Source organism: Panthera onca, chromosome B1, assembly GCF_046562875.1.
Source record: "Panthera onca isolate mPanOnc1 chromosome B1, mPanOnc1 haplotype 2, whole genome shotgun sequence".
NCBI classification, from domain to species: domain Eukaryota; kingdom Metazoa; phylum Chordata; class Mammalia; order Carnivora; family Felidae; genus Panthera; species Panthera onca.
In genome coordinates this window covers 176,444,088-176,462,227 of record NC_138342.1, presented here as the reverse complement: position 1 = coordinate 176,462,227, position 18,140 = coordinate 176,444,088, and the positions used below count along the sequence as shown (strand labels likewise).

General features: G+C 43.1%; 1 protein-coding gene across 1 annotated transcript in view; it reads right to left on the bottom strand.

Annotated features, from left to right (window-relative positions):
• GSR (glutathione-disulfide reductase) overlaps nucleotides 1-16,244 on the bottom strand; it is a 45,352-nt gene extending 29,108 nt beyond the window's left edge. The window contains exons 1-2 of the mRNA XM_060653161.3: nucleotides 15,820-16,244; nucleotides 888-914 (exon numbers count right to left, since the gene is read on the bottom strand). Coding sequence (XP_060509144.1) covers nucleotides 888-914; nucleotides 15,820-16,119 — 327 coding nt within the window. The 5' untranslated portion in view covers nucleotides 16,120-16,244. The remainder of the gene's footprint in view (nucleotides 1-887; nucleotides 915-15,819) is intronic.
• Nucleotides 16,245-18,140: the final 1,896 nt, after the last annotated feature.

Genomic DNA, 18,140 nt, shown 5'->3' with positions numbered 1-18,140 from the left:
CTGCTTCGGATTCTGTGTCTCCCTCTCTGCTTCTCCCCTGTCTCTCTCTCTCTTTCTCTCAAAAATAAATACTTAAATAAATGTTTTTAATATATCGGAACAAAATATTACAAATTCAGGCCACTATGCCCAGGTAATATTTTTAAATAATGAGGTAGTGCCTATTAATGGATTAACTACCATAACTGGTTTAAACTACATAAAACCACCTTATAACTGATATACATAATTCATATATCATAACTGCATGACTTCAATTAGAACAGATTCCAAAATCTAAGACTAAGAAAAAAAAATAACTGAGGAACTGTCCCACAGCAAAAGGGAAACTTTCCTATGATTAAAAAACACCTACCCACACTAGGGAACAGATTACAAAAAACCCTCCTGGAATTACTCTCTGTTATGTGTCACTGATGAGATTAGGAATATTTGCTTACCTGTTACCAAAAAAACACCAATTTAGAATGTAATCTCAGTAACAAAAGGTTGTCATCTGGGATTATAACATGTTTTGAAAGTACATTCAAATATGGAGTAAAATTATTTGCAAGTATAAGCAAGATGCAGCTTTGGAAATAAGAACTGCCATTTCTTCCTCTTCGTCACAGGTAAAGGACAAGTTCATTCAATGTAATCTGTACCACAGATACTAGGAGCAAATATCACCACAGGTAAGCGAATCCATGAGGCTACAGAATTGAATAAGAATACTTTAGAAGATTCCATTCGGTAATTTAGATTGAGAAAAAACAATTCTGTGCAGATGACCAGTCCTAACTACTAGACCTAGATATAATCTCATTCACTCACTCAAAAGAAATAAATCAATGCATTGCTTTATCAAATATGTGAAAGGACTGTGGAAGAAGAAATAAAAATTCTACCTTTTTGGGTACACATCCAACATTCACCTAAAAAAAAAAAAAAAGGACAAATTTTAAGAATATTAAACCATCAAACAAACCTGAAAGAAATGAACCCCAAGCATCAACCCAGGAGGCTTCCTTAAGTTCTAAGTCAAATTTACAGTACTTCCTTTTTTCTACTATGGAGTTAGAAAAGATATGAATATTCTTTTTCATATCTTGATGAGGCAGAGAATTTTAGTCATTAACATTTTTTCAAGAAAAGCAGTCACTGAGAAAGAGGGGGAAATAATTCCATGTCCAGGGGCTATGCAGTGCAGGGACCGTATCAGTAGGGAGGCGGCCAAAGCCTAAGCTTGCACAGAACCCAGAAGGAGAAAGCAGAAGAGAAATAGCAGAGGAGGTAAGAAAACCCACCAGCTGAATAAGGGCAACTGAAACATCTGAGCAGCTATTCTAGGGGATTTCTGGGAGACTTATCATGGCATATGCTGGGTAAAACATTCAAATGCCCCTCTGAAAAAAATCTCTAGCTGAAATCTACATAACTTTTCAGGACCAAAGGATAATGAAGAATCAAACAATAAGGTTCATCCATGCTATTGTATGTATATGTGTGTGTATGTGTCCATGTATATATGCTTGCAGAGACAGACCACAAATTTGATTCTTTTTTTTTTAAAGAAATTATTTTTTTAACATTTATTTATTTTTGAGAGAGCGAACAGGGAAGGGGCAGAAAGAAAGGGAGAGAGAGAGTCCTAAGCAGGCTCTGCGATCATAGCGTGGAGCCAGACACAGGGCTCCAATCTCATGAACTGAGAGATTATGACCTGCGCCGAAATCAAGAGTAGGATGCTTAACCAACTGAGCCATCCAGGCACCCCCACACATTTGATTCTTAGTCTTCTAACAGCCAAAACACAAAGGAAAACACAGATAGTTCTAAGATTTCACATAAAAACTAAGCAGCTGTTTTCAGAAAACAACTATTCGTACCCTTTATAGAGAAATTCTTCCCAGCAGTCCATGTAAACAAGCTGTGATATATGTTTACATATAAATTTTTGTTTAGATCTGTTTATTTCCTTTGATCACATGCTAAAATTTATAATATGGGGGGAAAAGCTAGGTTAAGAGTAAGACTAATTAGAATATAGACCGTAATTAGAGACCCCTCAGCTCTGGAAATCTGCCATGTAATGTATATTCTAGATACCCTTTAACCTTATAAATACTGACTGGGAAGTGTTGGTGACGTGTTGGCCACTACAACAAAGTTAGGAGATTTAAGTGAGGTCTCAACTGCAGATCCTTTAAAAAAAAATCAGCATGCTCACTCCTATTGACAGAGTAAAGACTGAATATTTAAATACTGGTGCCTTCCAGACACAATTTACATCAGGTGCTTACAGCTCTGCTGATCATGACCATAAGGAACTAGACTCGTTCCCTGTAAGCCCAAAGAATATAAGCCTACATCTTACAGAATATTTTCTGGGCACCCTGGGGTGAAATCTGAACTACATATGCACTTGCCAAGGGACTTTATTTGAAATGCTAGAGTAAAAGAAGCCCGTCCAAATCTCACTGAGACGTGGAATACTTGAAAAACAAGGTCTTAAGAACAGTCACCTTCTATTCCTCTAGCTGTGCTACTTGCTAGCAGCATATCTCCTGCATTTTCATTTTAACATTCTTATTTCCTATTATTCTGCACTCAGGAATTATAAAAGAGTGAGTTATGTTTTGTTTCTATGCAGTTTCAAGTCATCAGTCATCTGGAGGGTTTTTTCCTAGAAAGAGACAAGTCATATACTATCTAGTGGTGGACTTGGATTTTTTTTTTTTTTAATTTTTTAATGTTTATTTATTTTTGAGACAGGGAGAGACAGAGCATGAACAGGGGAGGGGCAGAGAGAGAGGGAGACACAGAATCTGAAACAGGCTCCAGGCTCTGAGCTGTCAGCCCAGAGCCCGACGCGGGGCTGGAACTCACGGACCGCGAGATCATGACCTGAGCCGAAGTCGGACGCTTAACTGACTGAGCCACCCAGGCGCCCCTGGACTTGGATTTTTTTATGAGATTATGCTACAATAAGGAGTCAGAAGGCAACAGAAGTAGGAACTCACAGGATTGAGAGAAGGGTGCAGAATTCAAGCCCAGCAAAATGAAGGACTCACACCTACAGCAGCGTTACAAGCAGGCTATTCAGGAAGCACTTTCTACTAGCAATCAGAATAATGTATGACTTTCTCTCTCACTGTTTCCTATGTGGTAGAGGAAAGGAAGATAGCTGAATCCCAGCTCCATGGTGGCAATGATTTTAGCATCAGACCTGCCTTTTCCAGCTCATTTGGCAGGCGAGGTGCTTCCCAGTCTTTTTTTTTTTTTTTTTAAAGGCCTGTCTGTCTACGTATTTTTTTTATTTTTAATTGAAGTGTATTTATTTTTGAGACAGAGAGAGAGAGAGTAGGGGAGGGGCAGAGAGAAAGGGAGAGTAAAGCCTGACTGGAGGCTCAAATTCACTAACTGTGAGATCATGCCCTGAGCTGAAATCAAGAGTTGAGTGCTTAACCTATTTATTTTTTTAATGTTTATTTATTTATGGGAGAGACAAAGCTCACGAGCAGGGGAGGGGCAGAGAGGGGGGGGGGGGGAGAGAGAGAGAATCCCAAGCAGGCTCTGTGCTAAACAGATCCTGATGTAGGGACTTGATCCCACGAACTGTAAGATCATGACCTGAGCCGAAATCAAGAGTCAGTTAACCAACTGAGCCACCCAGGCACTCCCTCCCAGTCCCTCTATCCACAACTCTATACCCTGCAGTTCACTCACTAAGAGGCTTCAACAAGGACAGACTACAAAATCGATGTCTCTAAAAGGAGAGATGATCTCAATATACTAAATAAATACACTCCATTTGTCCTATAGTCAACTCTCTCCAACTTCCCAGGAACCTTTAAAAGCAATTTAAATCATCATAAAGCATTAAATGTTCTGAACCACTCTCACACATCATCAATTTACTCATGTACATTTGACACTATTTAAAAAGTTTGGAACATGTTTCTTCTAAGGCCCAAGATGGCCCGACTCACTGGTTTCAAGTGTTATGAATTTGATTTACTTTTTAGAAGTTTCTGCCTTTTTGACTTCTAAAATGTTTTAACTTGCAACTATTCATTCATTTGAAGTACTGATTAAGCATTCACTCGTGCCAGGCATTATGCAAAAAAGAAAGCGCTAAATGGATATAGTTAGTCCCTGCTCTCATGGAGCCTACTACGTCAACCACAGTCTCTCAGCCTATCAGAGCTGCTGGCTCAAGGGGCAGCAGCAGAATCACAACATTTCCTAAAAGCCTTGGGCTAGAAATCAGAGGAAGAAAAAGGTGGAAAATGGTGACCTTTTTGGGTCAAAGAGTTTATATTCTAGCACAGTACACTTTGGATCTGTGGTTGGGGCTATGATTTTTTTTTTTTTTTTTTTTTTTTTTTTTTTTTTTTTAGAGACAGCCCTCACACATGCAACCAGGAGAGAAGTAGAGAAAGAAAGAGGGAGAGAGAGAAACCCAAGCAGGTTCCACACTGTCAGCCTGAGCCTGAGGTGGGGCTGGATCTCATGAACCTAACTGTGAGATCATGACCTGAGCTGAAATCAAGGGTCGATGCTTAACCTACTGAACCACCCAGGCAGCCCAGGGCTATGATTGAAGAGCCCGTGACCTTGAAATACCACTCGCCCTATTTTGGCAGCTCCTAGTAATATGCCTCCAGGACTTTCCAATGGTTTTGGAAACCTAGTTACACTTCAGCACAACACCACAACAACTAGATGCCTCTTTGACTTAGAAGAAAACAGCAATTAGTTACCAACAGAGCTGTGGAAGCCAGGGGTGGAGAGCTATATATAGTCATGCTTCTTATTCTCTAGCTGATGAGTACATGAGTACATTCGGTTGGCAGAAAGAACACAAGTCTAGAGGCAGACAGACATGAGTTTGAATCCCAACCTTCCCTCCCACTTACTGCTGTTGGTGGGTAGGTTTCTAAATCTCTTAAGCTCAGTTTCTTATTCAATAAAATGGGAATGGTAATACATGATAGAGGTTTTGAGAAGATTCGAGAGGTAATGCATTAAAAAAAGAACCTCTTTTCTAATTTATGATAGATCTGATGATGACACTGATGCTTCTGAATTATTTCTGCAGACTGCTGGATCCCCAACTTCACAAGAGGCTTACTGGAAAGAGAGGAGATAAATTCCCCGGGTGGCTTGCTCCCTTTCAGGAACAAATAAACTGGTGGCAGAAAGCTTGCCTCCCAGACTGAGACACCAGGGTGATGGGTTCTCAGGGTTTTGACTGCCCAGGGGTACCCACAGCTGGTAAGACCTGAAACATACAATACTTTTCACCTGGCAAATTCCCCTGCAGAGCCCTCATTCCCCAGGGGGGCATTAACCAATGATAAGCCTCAGAGCACTCCTGACTACACTCAACACCAGAGACACTCCAGTAGCCTTGCCTCCTTCGCAGTCTTACAAGAACTCCCTATCCCCACCTCGTGTTCAGAAGCCCATTCAGTTGGTCGGCCAGCACTGGCTCACAGTGAAGACAGGGGCCTCTCCTGACAGGGACAGAACATGTGAAGAATCTGATGATACATGTGGAAAAACTCAGGAGCTTCACCATTTTTCTAGGCCAGCCCCTCTCACCTTCAATTCTGCTTAGATAGGTAAAAAAAACTTCACATTGCCCATGTCGATGGATTCAATCCATTAACAGTTGCACCTGTCAAAAAATGTCACCTGCACTCGATAGTAAATTTCCTTCTTCTGGTTCCCCGCTTCTGTCTTTTACCCCAGAGTTGCCTAAAGTTTCCTGTTTTCGTCTTTTGCATCCCACAATCTAGTTCAAGACTGGTCTGAGGAAGGAGCATGTAGAATATGACGGACAAATCATCATCCACTAAGCAAAACCCTATCACTTCTTCAACTCATTCTTTCAGCAACTCCATACTGAATACCTACTTAGTGCATGACTGACTGTTCTAGGGGTTGGAATATGTAGGCGACCAGAACAAAGATCTCTGTTGAGTTTCATCAGCTTTACACCTGCAGTGACTAAGTAAGACCACTTGGCCCTGTGCCTATACAACTCTGACACCAATTCTGAAGTGTGTGCTTTTTCCACACCATCAGGCAATTAACTCAATTCTGACACTATCTACCTGGAGACAGCATCAGCTCCCACAGGTTGAGGGCTCAGTCTTCCTGCCTCCTGCCCCTACTTCAGAGGCCAATCTCAAGTCCAGCAGTCACCTGTGCTTTCGACCAGCTCTTGGAGGTTCTGACAACCCTCTTCTTGGGCTGGATTAATTGCGAGAGTGCCTCATGGAAATCAGAGGAACATTTTATTTACTAGATTACCAGCTTATTATAAAAGGATATAACCTTGGAACAGGCAGGTGGAAGAGATGCATAGGGCAAGGTATGTGGGAAGGCGTGGAGCTCCCACGGATACACCACCTCCCCTAGTCTCCATGTGTTTGCCAACCCAGAAGCTTTCTGAACCCCATCCTTTCGGTTTTTACTGAAGCTCCTTTTTTTTTTTTTTTTAAATGTTTAGAGAGAGAGAGAGAGCACACATGAGCAGAGGAGGGGCAGAGTGAGGGAGAGAGAGAATCCTAACCAGGCTCCCCACAGAGCCCAACGTGAGGCTCAAACTCATGACCTGGGAGATCATGACCTGAGCCAAAACCAAGAGTCGGATGCTCAACCGAATGAGCCACCCCTGAGGAAGCTTCTCTTACACAGGAATGATTGATTAAGTCATTGACCACTAGTGATTGATTCAACCTCCAGGTCCTCTTCCTCCTCCCCTCCCAAGAGGCCAGGGGGATGGGCATGAAATCCTAAGCCTCAAATCATAAGGTTGGTTCTCCAGACAACCAGCCCTCATCCTTAGTTCTTTCCAAAAGTCACCTCATTAACACCATTATCTCCTGCCCCCTCACCAAAAGAAATTGATCTATGATCCTACAGCCTAATTTAATATCAAATGTTGCAACACCCAGTGAATAATAAATGGTTATCAATTATGACTGACTGGAATCCACTTACAAATGCCCAAGGTCTTTATATAAAATTCCTTTAATCCCACTCTACAAGAAACACTCTCTGTTATAACTTGTTCAAAGTACCTTTTATGAAGGGTAAAACCCTGTGAGGGATTCAGAGCCAGGCTTTCTTTTCTGGCCTGGCAGATTCAGGCAGATTTAGGCAGACAGCTCAATAGTATTATACTAAACCTGGTACAAAAAAATTAAACAATCGACAGGGTAAATCAAAAGACCAATTTCAACATTAGGATTTGCCTACTTCAACTAACCCCACCCTTTCCGATCACTCCTTTATTTAGCACTTATGAACATACGTGTGCCACACTTTATGAAACTCCAAACCCACAAAACAAACTAGGATGATTTTCTGTTTTTGAGGACTGTCAGTACTGAAGGTATGATCTCCTTTTTGTAAATATCCATTTAAAAATGCATGCTCAGGGGCCCCTGAGTGGCTCAGTTAGTTAAGCATCCAACTCTTGATTTTGGCTCGTGGTTTATGAGAATGAACCCTGCATCGGGCTTTGTGCTAACAGCACACAGCTTGCTTGGTATTCTCTCTCTCTCTCTCTCTCTCTCTCTCTCTCTGCCCCTCCCCTGCTCATGCTTTTTCTCTCAAAATAAATAAACACTAAGAAAAATAAAAATGCATGCTCAACCTTGGGACATTATACTAAAATAAGGGAAATAAGCCAAATACTGCATGATTCCGCTTATATGATATCTATTTTAAGTAATGTCTACATCCAACATGAGGCTTAAACTTACAACCCCAAGATCAAGAGTCACATGCTCCACCAACTAAACTAGCCAGATGCCCCTGAGATATCTAAAATAGTCACATTCATAGAACCAAAGAACGGAATGGTGGTTGCCAGGATCTAGGCAGGGGTGGGAGAGGAATGGGAAGTTACTAATCAACAGGCACAAATTTTCAGTCAAGCAGGATGAGTAAGTTCTAGAGATCCCGATGTACCACATTGTACCTATAGTCAATAATACCGTACTGTATGCTTAAAAATCTGTTAAGAGAGATTTCGTGTCAAGTGAAAGCTTTAAAAAAGCATGTTTTAGCCTTATGGAGATAGACATCATAATATCAAAGTGCACACTATCACCTTCAAGTTAGGTTGACTTACATGTTGCTAAGTAATGGTTTTCAGCCTAGATAAATACAGTCTTCTGAGCAGCCTGTTTCTCAGGCATCTTAAAACCTCCACTTCTGCTGGCATCTCCAATTGGCATCATACAGCACAGTTCACAGTGACATTAATAATCAAGAACTTTACTAGGTACAATCTTCCAGTTATAAAATAAGTAAGTCATGGAGATGTAATGTATAGCATGGTACCTATAGTTGATATTACTATATTGCATTTTTGGAAGTTGCTAAGAGAGTAGATCTTAAAAGTTCTTATCACTGGGGCACCTAGGTGGCTCTCAGTTGGTTAAGTGTCTGACTCTTGATTTCAGCTCAGGTCATGATCTCACAGTTCATGACTTCAAGCCCCACATCAGGCTATTCACAGACAGCACAGAGCCTGCTTGGGATTCTCTCTCTCCCCCTCTCTCTACCCCTCTACCGCTCATGTGCACGTGCTCTCTCTCTCTCTCTCAAAATAAATAAACATTTTTTAAAAAGTTCTTATCACAAGAAAAAAAGATTTGCTACTATGTATGGTGACAAGGTTAACTAGGCTTCTGGTGGTGATCATTTCAGTTACACAAATATGGAATCATTATGCTGTACACCTAAACTAATGCAATGTTCTATGTCAACTATACCTCAATTTAAATAAAAAAGAAAAGAAGGGGTTTGTCCTGGTAATCAACCCTTACTACCTACCCAACTCTGATTGGTGAGAACCACATGCCTATACCATAAGAACCCAGTTACTTTATCACAGAATCCATACACTCAGCAAGAACACTGGAACATGTGCTCCCACAGGCCCTGGGGCAAAGGGAATAGTAAGCTAGAAAGAATTTTTCCTCAAGTGAACTCTTCCCACGTCTGCGTAGGCAGAGAACTGAACCGCAGATACAAAGCTCCCAGAAGGTTCTCTTTCACCTTGGCGAAGGTTCTCTTTCACCTTGGCTTTCGTCAATCTTTGCATTTCTCCTTGGTCTACATTTGATCATGAGAGAAGTACTACATTTTAACTTTTCGGAGATGCCAAAAACTGAATTCAAAGATCATCTACTTTTCTGCCCTGAGAAATGACTTAATTGCAGTAGGCAACAAGAGATTACTATCTTTAATTGAATTCTAGGAAAAAAATAGAGGATTTCTTTCCGTTTCCCACTTTTAGCATCTAATCTAATACCTTAGTACTACAGTTTTGTTTTTTTTGTCTGATGGAGAAAAATAAAGATGAATTTAAAGATGGAATCATATTATTAGAGCTACACATGCCTCTTGACCTGGTTTAGCCATTAGAAGTTTAGTAGCAACCCTGGTCCCTCTTGCTTCTTTCACTTTGAACTAAAGGAGATCAGAACATGCCACCCCAAAATATGCTATTTTGGCATACAGATTTTGAGCTGAAGATAATTAAGAAAAAGCAAAGGAGGACCTCTCTGCCACCTCCCTTTCTGCTTAAAAGCAAGGCAGAAATCTCCCTTTGTGAAGGTGTCCCCGACCCCTCTCCTGTACCAGGAGGAGAACCCTTATCACTAAAAATGGAAAGACAGCAAAGCAGAATCTGCACCAAAAAAACCTTATTAAAGTAACCTTTATCTTCTATTAGTTTCCTTCACATATTTACCTTCCCACAATTTACTGTTCCTAGAAGCCCAAACCCCCTTTCCTTTGTCTAGTCACTACTCCACAATTTATCACGCTGTCTTATATTGATATCAAGCTCCCAGGCCTAAGTGCTCCTTTTCCCCCACTACTTCTCTGTGACAGTCCCATGTGCATGAGAAATAAACCCCTATTAATCTGCTTCTTGTTGGTCTGATTTGCAGATTCCAGCTATTGAACCTCAGAGGATAGAAGAAAAGTTTTTCCTCCCCTAGACAACACAATATGGGGCAAAGTCATCTCATACCTGAACTTAACAGCTTAAAAAATTCTGTCAAAGAAAAGATGAATTCTTAAGTACATGAACACACATCACTCATCTTGAAAATAGAAGTCTCCTTGGAAGGGGCCTACTCTATCAGATCACAGAATTAAAAAGGGGGGAAAAAAGCCTCCTAGAAAAGAAAGAAAGACTGGGCACCTGGGTGGCTCAGTCGGTTGGCTGTCTGACTTCAGCTCAGGTCATGATCTCACGGTTCGTGGGATCGAGCCCCATGTCGGAATCTGCTCTGACAGCAGGGAGCCTGCTTGAGATTCTCATTCTCTCTCTCTCTCTCTCTCTCTCTCTCTCTCTCTCTCAAAAATAAACATAAAAAAGATTTATAATAGAAAAGGAAGACTGAAGAAGAGTCAGAAAATCAAGATAAATAGTCATACTGTATAGACAACCTTGGAGGCATAAAATTATGAAACCAGGAAATGACTCCAGGACCAAATTGTCATCTAACCCACACAATTATCAGGATTCACCAGATTCATCCTAATGCTTCATACAGTCCCTTCTTTGTATGAAGGCCTTACCATTGTGTCTGGCTCATGTTACGCCAAAATCACAAATTCAGAATGTAGCTCTTTAGGGGCGCCTGGGTGGCTCAGTTGGTTAGTGTCTCACTCTTGATTTTAGCTCAGGTCATGATCCCAGGGTCATGGGATCTAGCCTGCATTGGGCTCCACTCTGAGCATGGAGCCTGCTTGAGAGTCTCTCTCTCCCTCTGCCCCTCTCCCTGCTTGTGTTTTCTCTCTCTCTCAAACAAACAAACAAACAAAAAATAGAGTTCTTTAAAAATACATCTTTGAGGCTTCACCCTACATCTACTAAATCAGGAGCTATGAAGTGAAGACCTATGTGGTAGACTCTATTTAACTAAGTGTTTTTGGAGTAAATGATGTTTGGTTCCTAAGCAGGAAGGGTCATAAGTTTCCTCCCCTGTAGTAAAGAACAATGCCTAAACAGGTTCAACAAGTCACAGTTTACTCCACATAAATACACCAAAGCTATAGTTTCTGATGGCTAGGCCACCAATTCCAGAGGTTATACTATGCTTGGTTTGTTTTCAACCACATTTTAGCTGGCACTCAGCTTCTCAGTAAAGTGAGGTTGCTGAACCAGAACAATGCTTCCCAAATTCCTACAAGGATCTGTGTAAATCTAATCCTTTTTTTTTTTCTTTTTAGTTTATTTTTTATTTTGAGAGAGAGAGAGTGTGTGCAAGTTGGGAAGGGGCAGAGAGGGAGAGAGAGAGAATCCCAAGCAGGCGCCACACTCAGTGTGGAGCCCGACGTGGGGCTTGAACTCACAAACCATGATATCATGACCTGAGTCGAAGTTGGACGCTTACCCAGCTCAGCCACCAGGTACCCGTGTGAGTCTAATCCTTAAAAAAATGAAAATAATAGGGTCCATGTAGGGTTTCATAAAGCTAAAAGTATTCAATTTAAAGCACTGTCCTTTACTTGAAATTATAAGCTTCCTACTTGTTATGAAAACGTCATTCTTGATTAAAAAAAAAAAAAGATAGTGATAGAATTTTTTTAAAGGCCATTACCCTAAAAAAATTAAGTCAGCAAGCTTATGTTAGTGCTATTTTTTTTAAAACAACGATAGTCTGGGGAGCCTGGGTGGCTCAGTCGGTTAAGTGTCCTGACTTCAGCTCAGGTCACGACCTCACAGTTTGTGAGTTTGAGCCTCAACATCACATCAGGCTCTCCACTGACAGTGCAGAGCCTGCTTTGGATCCTCCCTCTCATCCTCTCTCTGCCCCTCCCCCCTGGCTCGTGCTCTTTCTCAAAAACAAACATACATTTAAAAAAATAAACTAAACTACAGTCTGACTGGATTAGTGGATCTCCAAAATCACTTCTAGCTTTATCACACCAAGTCTAAACTTCAGTGCAGGAAGGTTTCAAACAGACCAAAACAAAACAAAACAACAAAAAAGCCCTAAAAACAAAAACTTGTTTTTTTAAAAAATTATTACAAAAATATTGCATGGAACTACAATGTAAGCTCCATGAGGACAGGGATTTTTAACTGCTTTGTTTGCTGCTGTGACCCCAGCATTTAAAAAGGTACCTGTATACCTGGAATATGAATTAATAAATGAACAAACAAAAATAAAACAATTAAAAACAAAACACAGGGGCGCCTGGGTGGCTCAGTCCGTTGAGCAACCGACTTCGGCTCAGGTCATGATCTCACGGTCCGTGAGTTCGGGCCCCGCGTCGGGCTCTGTGCTGACAGCTCAGAGCCTGGAGCCTGTTTCAGATTCTGTGTCTCCCTCTCTCTGACCCTCCCCTGTTCATCCTCTGTCTCTCTCTGTCTCAAAAGTAAATAAACATTAAAAAAAATAAATAAATAAAAACAAAACACAATCCCACTATCTACAGGAAGACTAATTTGAAACTTCAGTGTGAATTCATCTACCGCAACTTAAAAAATTCACCAAGCTCCAGAATCAAAATATTTTATTTAGGAAAAAAATGGTTAAGGACACTTCTACTTGACTTCTCCAAGGGACATCTCTCAACAGTACCACTACCATAAACGCACTTTTATTATTGAGTCACTCTCATGCTCAAAAACCCCTCCACACAGTTCACTGTGCTTCCAGAAACTTCATTTTTTAGAAGTAAGCTCTATACCCAACGTGGGGATTGAACTCACCACCCCAAGATCAAAAGTTACATGCTCTAGAGGCACCCAGGTGGCTCAGTCAGTTGTGTCCAACTTCAGCTCGGGTCATGATCTCATAGTTTGTGAGTCTGAGCCCCAAACCGGGCTCTGTGCTGACAGTGCAGAGCCCACTTCAGATCCTCTCCCTCTCCCTCTCTCTCTCAAAAATAAACGTTAAAAAAAAAAAAAAAAGTCACATGTTCTACCAACTGAGCCAGCCAAGCCATCCCAGAAACTTCTTTTTTTACTACAATGTACTCATCAGCTTCCTATGTCTTACTTCTATTCTATTAGATACCCTGTGTGCCAATCAAATTCAATTACACAATATATCCTGCCTCTCTGCCTTTGCCTCTGACCCTACTCTGTCAAACAATGGTATTTATCCGTTCAAGTTCAGAAAGACACTCTCTCCTTCACAAAATCACTCATCCCATGGTGCCCAGGCAGAAGTGATGATTCCAATTCTTCTCTCAACTACTGTAACTTTTTACCATCAGGAGCAATTAACACTGACCACCTCACTTTGGAGTTGACTGTCTACATTTTGCTCCCCCACCATTTTGCAAATTTCCTGTGGGAGGGGACCTTTATCATACAAATGTTTGTATCTAGGGGTGCCTGGGTGGCTCAGTCGGTTAAGTGTCCGACTTTGGCTCAGGTCATGATCTCATAGCTCATGAGCTCGAGCCCCACATCGGGCTCTGTGCTGACAGCTCGGAGCCTGGAGCCTGCTTCGGATTCTGTGTCTCCGTCTCTCCCTGTTCCTCCCCTGCTCACGCTCTCTCTCTCTTTCAAAAATAAATAAACATTAAAACAAACAAATGTTTGTATCTACCCTATTCTCTTGCCAGCCTCAATCCAAGTACTTAGAACTCAGAACACAGGAAATGAAGACATGAACAAATGAAATGATGTGCTTCAGAGGGCCTCCATTTCCCCTACGCCCACTTGGAAATCACTGGACATCAGAAGTTTCTTATTGCAACCATGGATAGCCCAGATAACTGGAATTCTTAAATCTAAACTGACGTCTTGTCGTTATATCTTCTGTGATATTCATCACATACCTACAGCCTTCCTTGTAATTCAAAACCGAAAGCCAGTTTGAGAAGAACCCAAATGGAATGTCATGAAAAGGTGAAATGAGATTGCCCCCAAGATACCAATGTTTACAGGAAAATAAAACTTGCTGCAGCTGAATGACAGAAGCAAGGCCAGACACGCTATAAGGAAGAAGTAAATGGCCCATTGTCCAGAGCTGTCCTTCGCCTTGCTCTTGGAAGTAGTTCACCTCTTACTGTATTCATATTCCTAACCAGAACCTAGAAATGGGGCGAGCCCCTTTTTGACTAATACCAGTGGAACCAGGCAATGATGATGGATGCCACAAGCTGATCATGACATAATACAGAAGGAAAACTTAGAAAGTAAAGAGATACGAAGATGAGAAGTTGTCAAGTGCTCGCACCACCTGTCCAGGGGGTCTCACAGTGGCACCCCTCAATCTTTCTGCAGAGACAGACTTCTAAGGGAGTCTGGACTAAGATGTCAAGGTCCAAGTTGACAATCCTTTCCTCCATTCCCACTTTCATTTTGAACATGAATGTTTATTTTTTTATTTAGTTTGGGAGAGAATGAGAGAGGGAGCACACATATGTGCGCACAAGTGAGGGAGGGGGAAACAGTGAGAGAATTTTTTTTTTTTTTAACATTTATTTATTTTTGAGAGACAGAGAGAGACAGTGTGAGCAGGGGAGGGGCAGAGAAAGAGGGAGACAAAGAATTTGAAGCAGGTTCCAAGGCTCTGAGCTGTCAGCACAGACCCAGGGCTCCAACTCACAAACCACGAGATCAGGACCTGAGCCAAAGTCGGAAGCTTAACGGACTAAGACACCCAGGTGCCCCAAGAGAGAGAGAATGCTCCTCCATGCTCAGGGGAGAGCTGGATGCTGGGCTCCATCTCACAACCATGACATCATGACCTGAGCCAAAATCTAGAGTCCGATGCTTAACCTACTGAGCCACCCACGCGCCCCTTGAACTTGAAAACTGCTTACAGGACAATGGAGTCAGCCCTTTCACAAACTGTCAATTTTGAGTTTCATTTATTACACATATGATTATTGAGCAAGATATTTCGTTAAGGTGATATGAGGTACACAAACACGTGAACCCATCCCTGCCCTTAAGGAGTTCCCAGTATGGTATAATTTAAACATCAGTCTCCAAAAGAATGTGGAGAACCCATCCCCAACCCCAGGTTACTCTTGGATGCAGAATTTTAAATATTAACAGCAAGTTCCTCCCCCAAGTTTTGTAATAGAAAAAGCCACACCAATAGCATGGGGGGAAAAACAACAACAACTATTTTTAATGATAAAGCTTCTCAGTCATAAGATTTACAACCTTCTTTTTGGGGAGCAGTTTTAAAATCCCTCCCTGGCCCAACAAGACAAAATTCTGAGAATTTTTGTAAATCCTACATTAAGGTAACCTGTAGGTAGTGGTTGTCAACCTTAGCTGCAACCAGAATCACCTGTGGAACTTCTAAAAATCCCAAAGCCCAGGCTGCACTTCAGACCAGTGAAATGAGAAGCCATGGGCGTGGAACCTAGGCAGAATTCTTCCAACTCCTTAGGTGATTCGAAAGTGCGGTAAATCATTTTGCCCCTGAAGCTGAAAGGAGAGGATCAGGATCTGCATTCCTCAAGGGATGCAGTCCCAGTCCCCAGCCAGCTGCAAGAATACAATACTCTTCCACCTTGAGGAGTAACCACCTACGGTTAACACTGCACCTGGGCAGAAACAGACCTAGGCTCAGCTGTGGGAGGTGCAAGAGAGCCCTATTACACTTTTCTCCTTTAAACCTGCTGGGACCCTGACCTGAGATGCGGGTGGGAAAGCGGAGAGCGCGGCGCTGGGGACCCATCTCCGGACGGACGGACAGCACCAGGAAAAAGGACAGGCTGCCCCAGCACAGCGACGAGAAAGCCGGGCTGCGGGACGCGGCGCTGCGGACGCAGAGGCGCCAGGAGACGCGCGGGCAGGGACCCCGTACTCACGCAAGTGCCGCCCAGCTTGTGGCTCTCCACCACGGCGGCCCTGGCGCCCAGCTCGGCCGCCCTGCGCGCGCTGGCCAGCCCGCCCGAGCCGCCCCCGATCACCAGGTAGTCGTACGAGGCCGCGACGTCTGCGGCGGGCGGCGGGTGTTGCGGCTGCGGCTCCTGCCTGCACGCCATGGCGCGGGAGAGGGCGCGGGCGGGCCGCGGCTGAGGCAGCGGAAAGCGGGGGAGGAAGGCGCGCGCCGCCCGCCGCCAGCTCGGCCCCGCGCTCGCGCTCAGGGACCGGGGCAGCAGGGCCATGCACGCGGAAGTGCACGACGGGGGTGCCCCGCGGGCGGTCCCGAGTAAGGGGGGTTGCCGCGCCCCGGGCAAGCGCAGCCTCACGGTGACTAAGCACCCGGTCCGGGCGCTGGGGGGAGGGGGTTCAGGGGAGGGGTGGGGCTCCCTGGCCACGGCCCGGCGGGCACCGAGGGGGACCCGCCCCCTCCCGCCCCCTCCCGCCCCCCTGCGCGCCAGCCGGCAGGCCCTGCCCACAGAGAGCGGGTTAGGGAGATCTCCGCCTTCACCGCAGCACCTAGGATCCCCGCACCCGAAGGGCATCAACCGAATGTACGTTTCTGAAGGCCGGTGGGGCGAGGAAGGATGAACGCCTTGTTTCACTCGGCTTTTCCTGAGCGGGCACTTAGAAGTTGCCAGTGGCGGCAACTTTTCAAGGAAGGGAGGTTTGCCCTTCACTATTTTGGAGATAGTGTTCTCAAAGTTCGAGTGTTGATTCCTGGGCCTTAATCCAGATCTACTAAATCCGAGTCTCTGGGGGCCAGACCCCAGCAATCTACACTTTAAGCTTTCAGGTGATTCTAAAGCACATTTAGTTTGGGAAACATTGGAATAAATATTTTTGTGAGTCACAGGTTAAGCATAAAGGTAGCACTTTACTCCCTAGCAATAGAGACTGGAGTGTCATTTTAGAATAGCTTGAACCACCAGCAACACCACAGAGGAGTAAGTGGGCTTTAAATTTGAGTGGTGGTAGTCCACCGTCTGCAAGGCTGTGGCCCAGACCACCACCCACAAGGCTGAGAGAGCTCGTTGTAGGTCCAGGAGTGAAGGTCCATGTCACAGAGAAGTGAGCCCAGCACACGGAAGGCGAATGGGAGCTAACTGCATTCCAGGTAAAATGGTATCCAGTTCTTTTTTTTTTTTTTTTTTTTAAGCTTTTTTTCCCCCTGATTAAAAAAGTAATATTGGGGAAGAAAGGAAAATTCTTCAGTACAATGCCACACAATGTAGAAGGAGCAACAGAGTTAGAAAAATCAACATTTTACAACTATTCATAATGATAATTGTGTGATTAAACATAAGTGAATGTTAAAACCACCTGGGTGAAAACTTGATTGGGGGACAGGGAGGAGCTTATTTACACAGTCTTAGAATATGTCCCCACAGATTCCTATTGATCACAAAGGGGAAAAAAAGTAACATTACAGGGACCCAGACACCACCATACCCAAGTGATCAAAGTTGAATATTGTCAGTAATGAGACAGTTGTGGTGTGCCCTGTGATGTGATGCAGTAAGAAGTACACAACTTCATTTATGTAGTATCCCTGCTGGAAATCCATAATCTGAATCTAATCATGAGGTAACACTCAGAATAACCCACACTGAGGGGAATTTTAAAACAACTAGCCTGTACTCTTTAAAAACTATCAATGTCTTGAAAATAAAGCAAGGCAAAGGAACTATTCCAGGTTAAGGAATATTGAAGAAATATGAGAAACAGAGACAAGGTTTGATTCGGGATGGGATTCTGGACTGGGGAAAATTCACTATGAAGGATAGTTGGTAAAATTTGAACTGTGGCCTGTATAATATATGATGGCACTACATCAATGCAAAATTTCCTGAGTTTGATCGTTGTACTGTGCTCAAGTAAGAGAATATCCTTGTTCTTAAGAGATACACACTGAAGTGTTTAGGAATAAAGAGTCCACCCTTGATCTTAGCAAAAGGCCAAAAAACGATAGGAGTAAAGAATCGGAGTCTGAGAAACTTGGATTCATTTTCCACCACAGACATTGTCATAGTCCCTTCACCTCTCTAGATGTCAGTTTCTTCATCTGTGAAATGGGAAAGCTGACAAAAAGGAGATAGGCATGTCAAATAAAGAGTGGAGGAAATGAGTTGGTAAGAATTGTAGATACAGAAGTAGAGGAGCACAGGTTGGCCGGACTATAAGCATTTTGAAGTGGGTAATGGAAGATGGGTGGAGTCCTGGAAAGCCTTGCTTGGTGTATAGACCTCACTCCAGAGGCGATAAG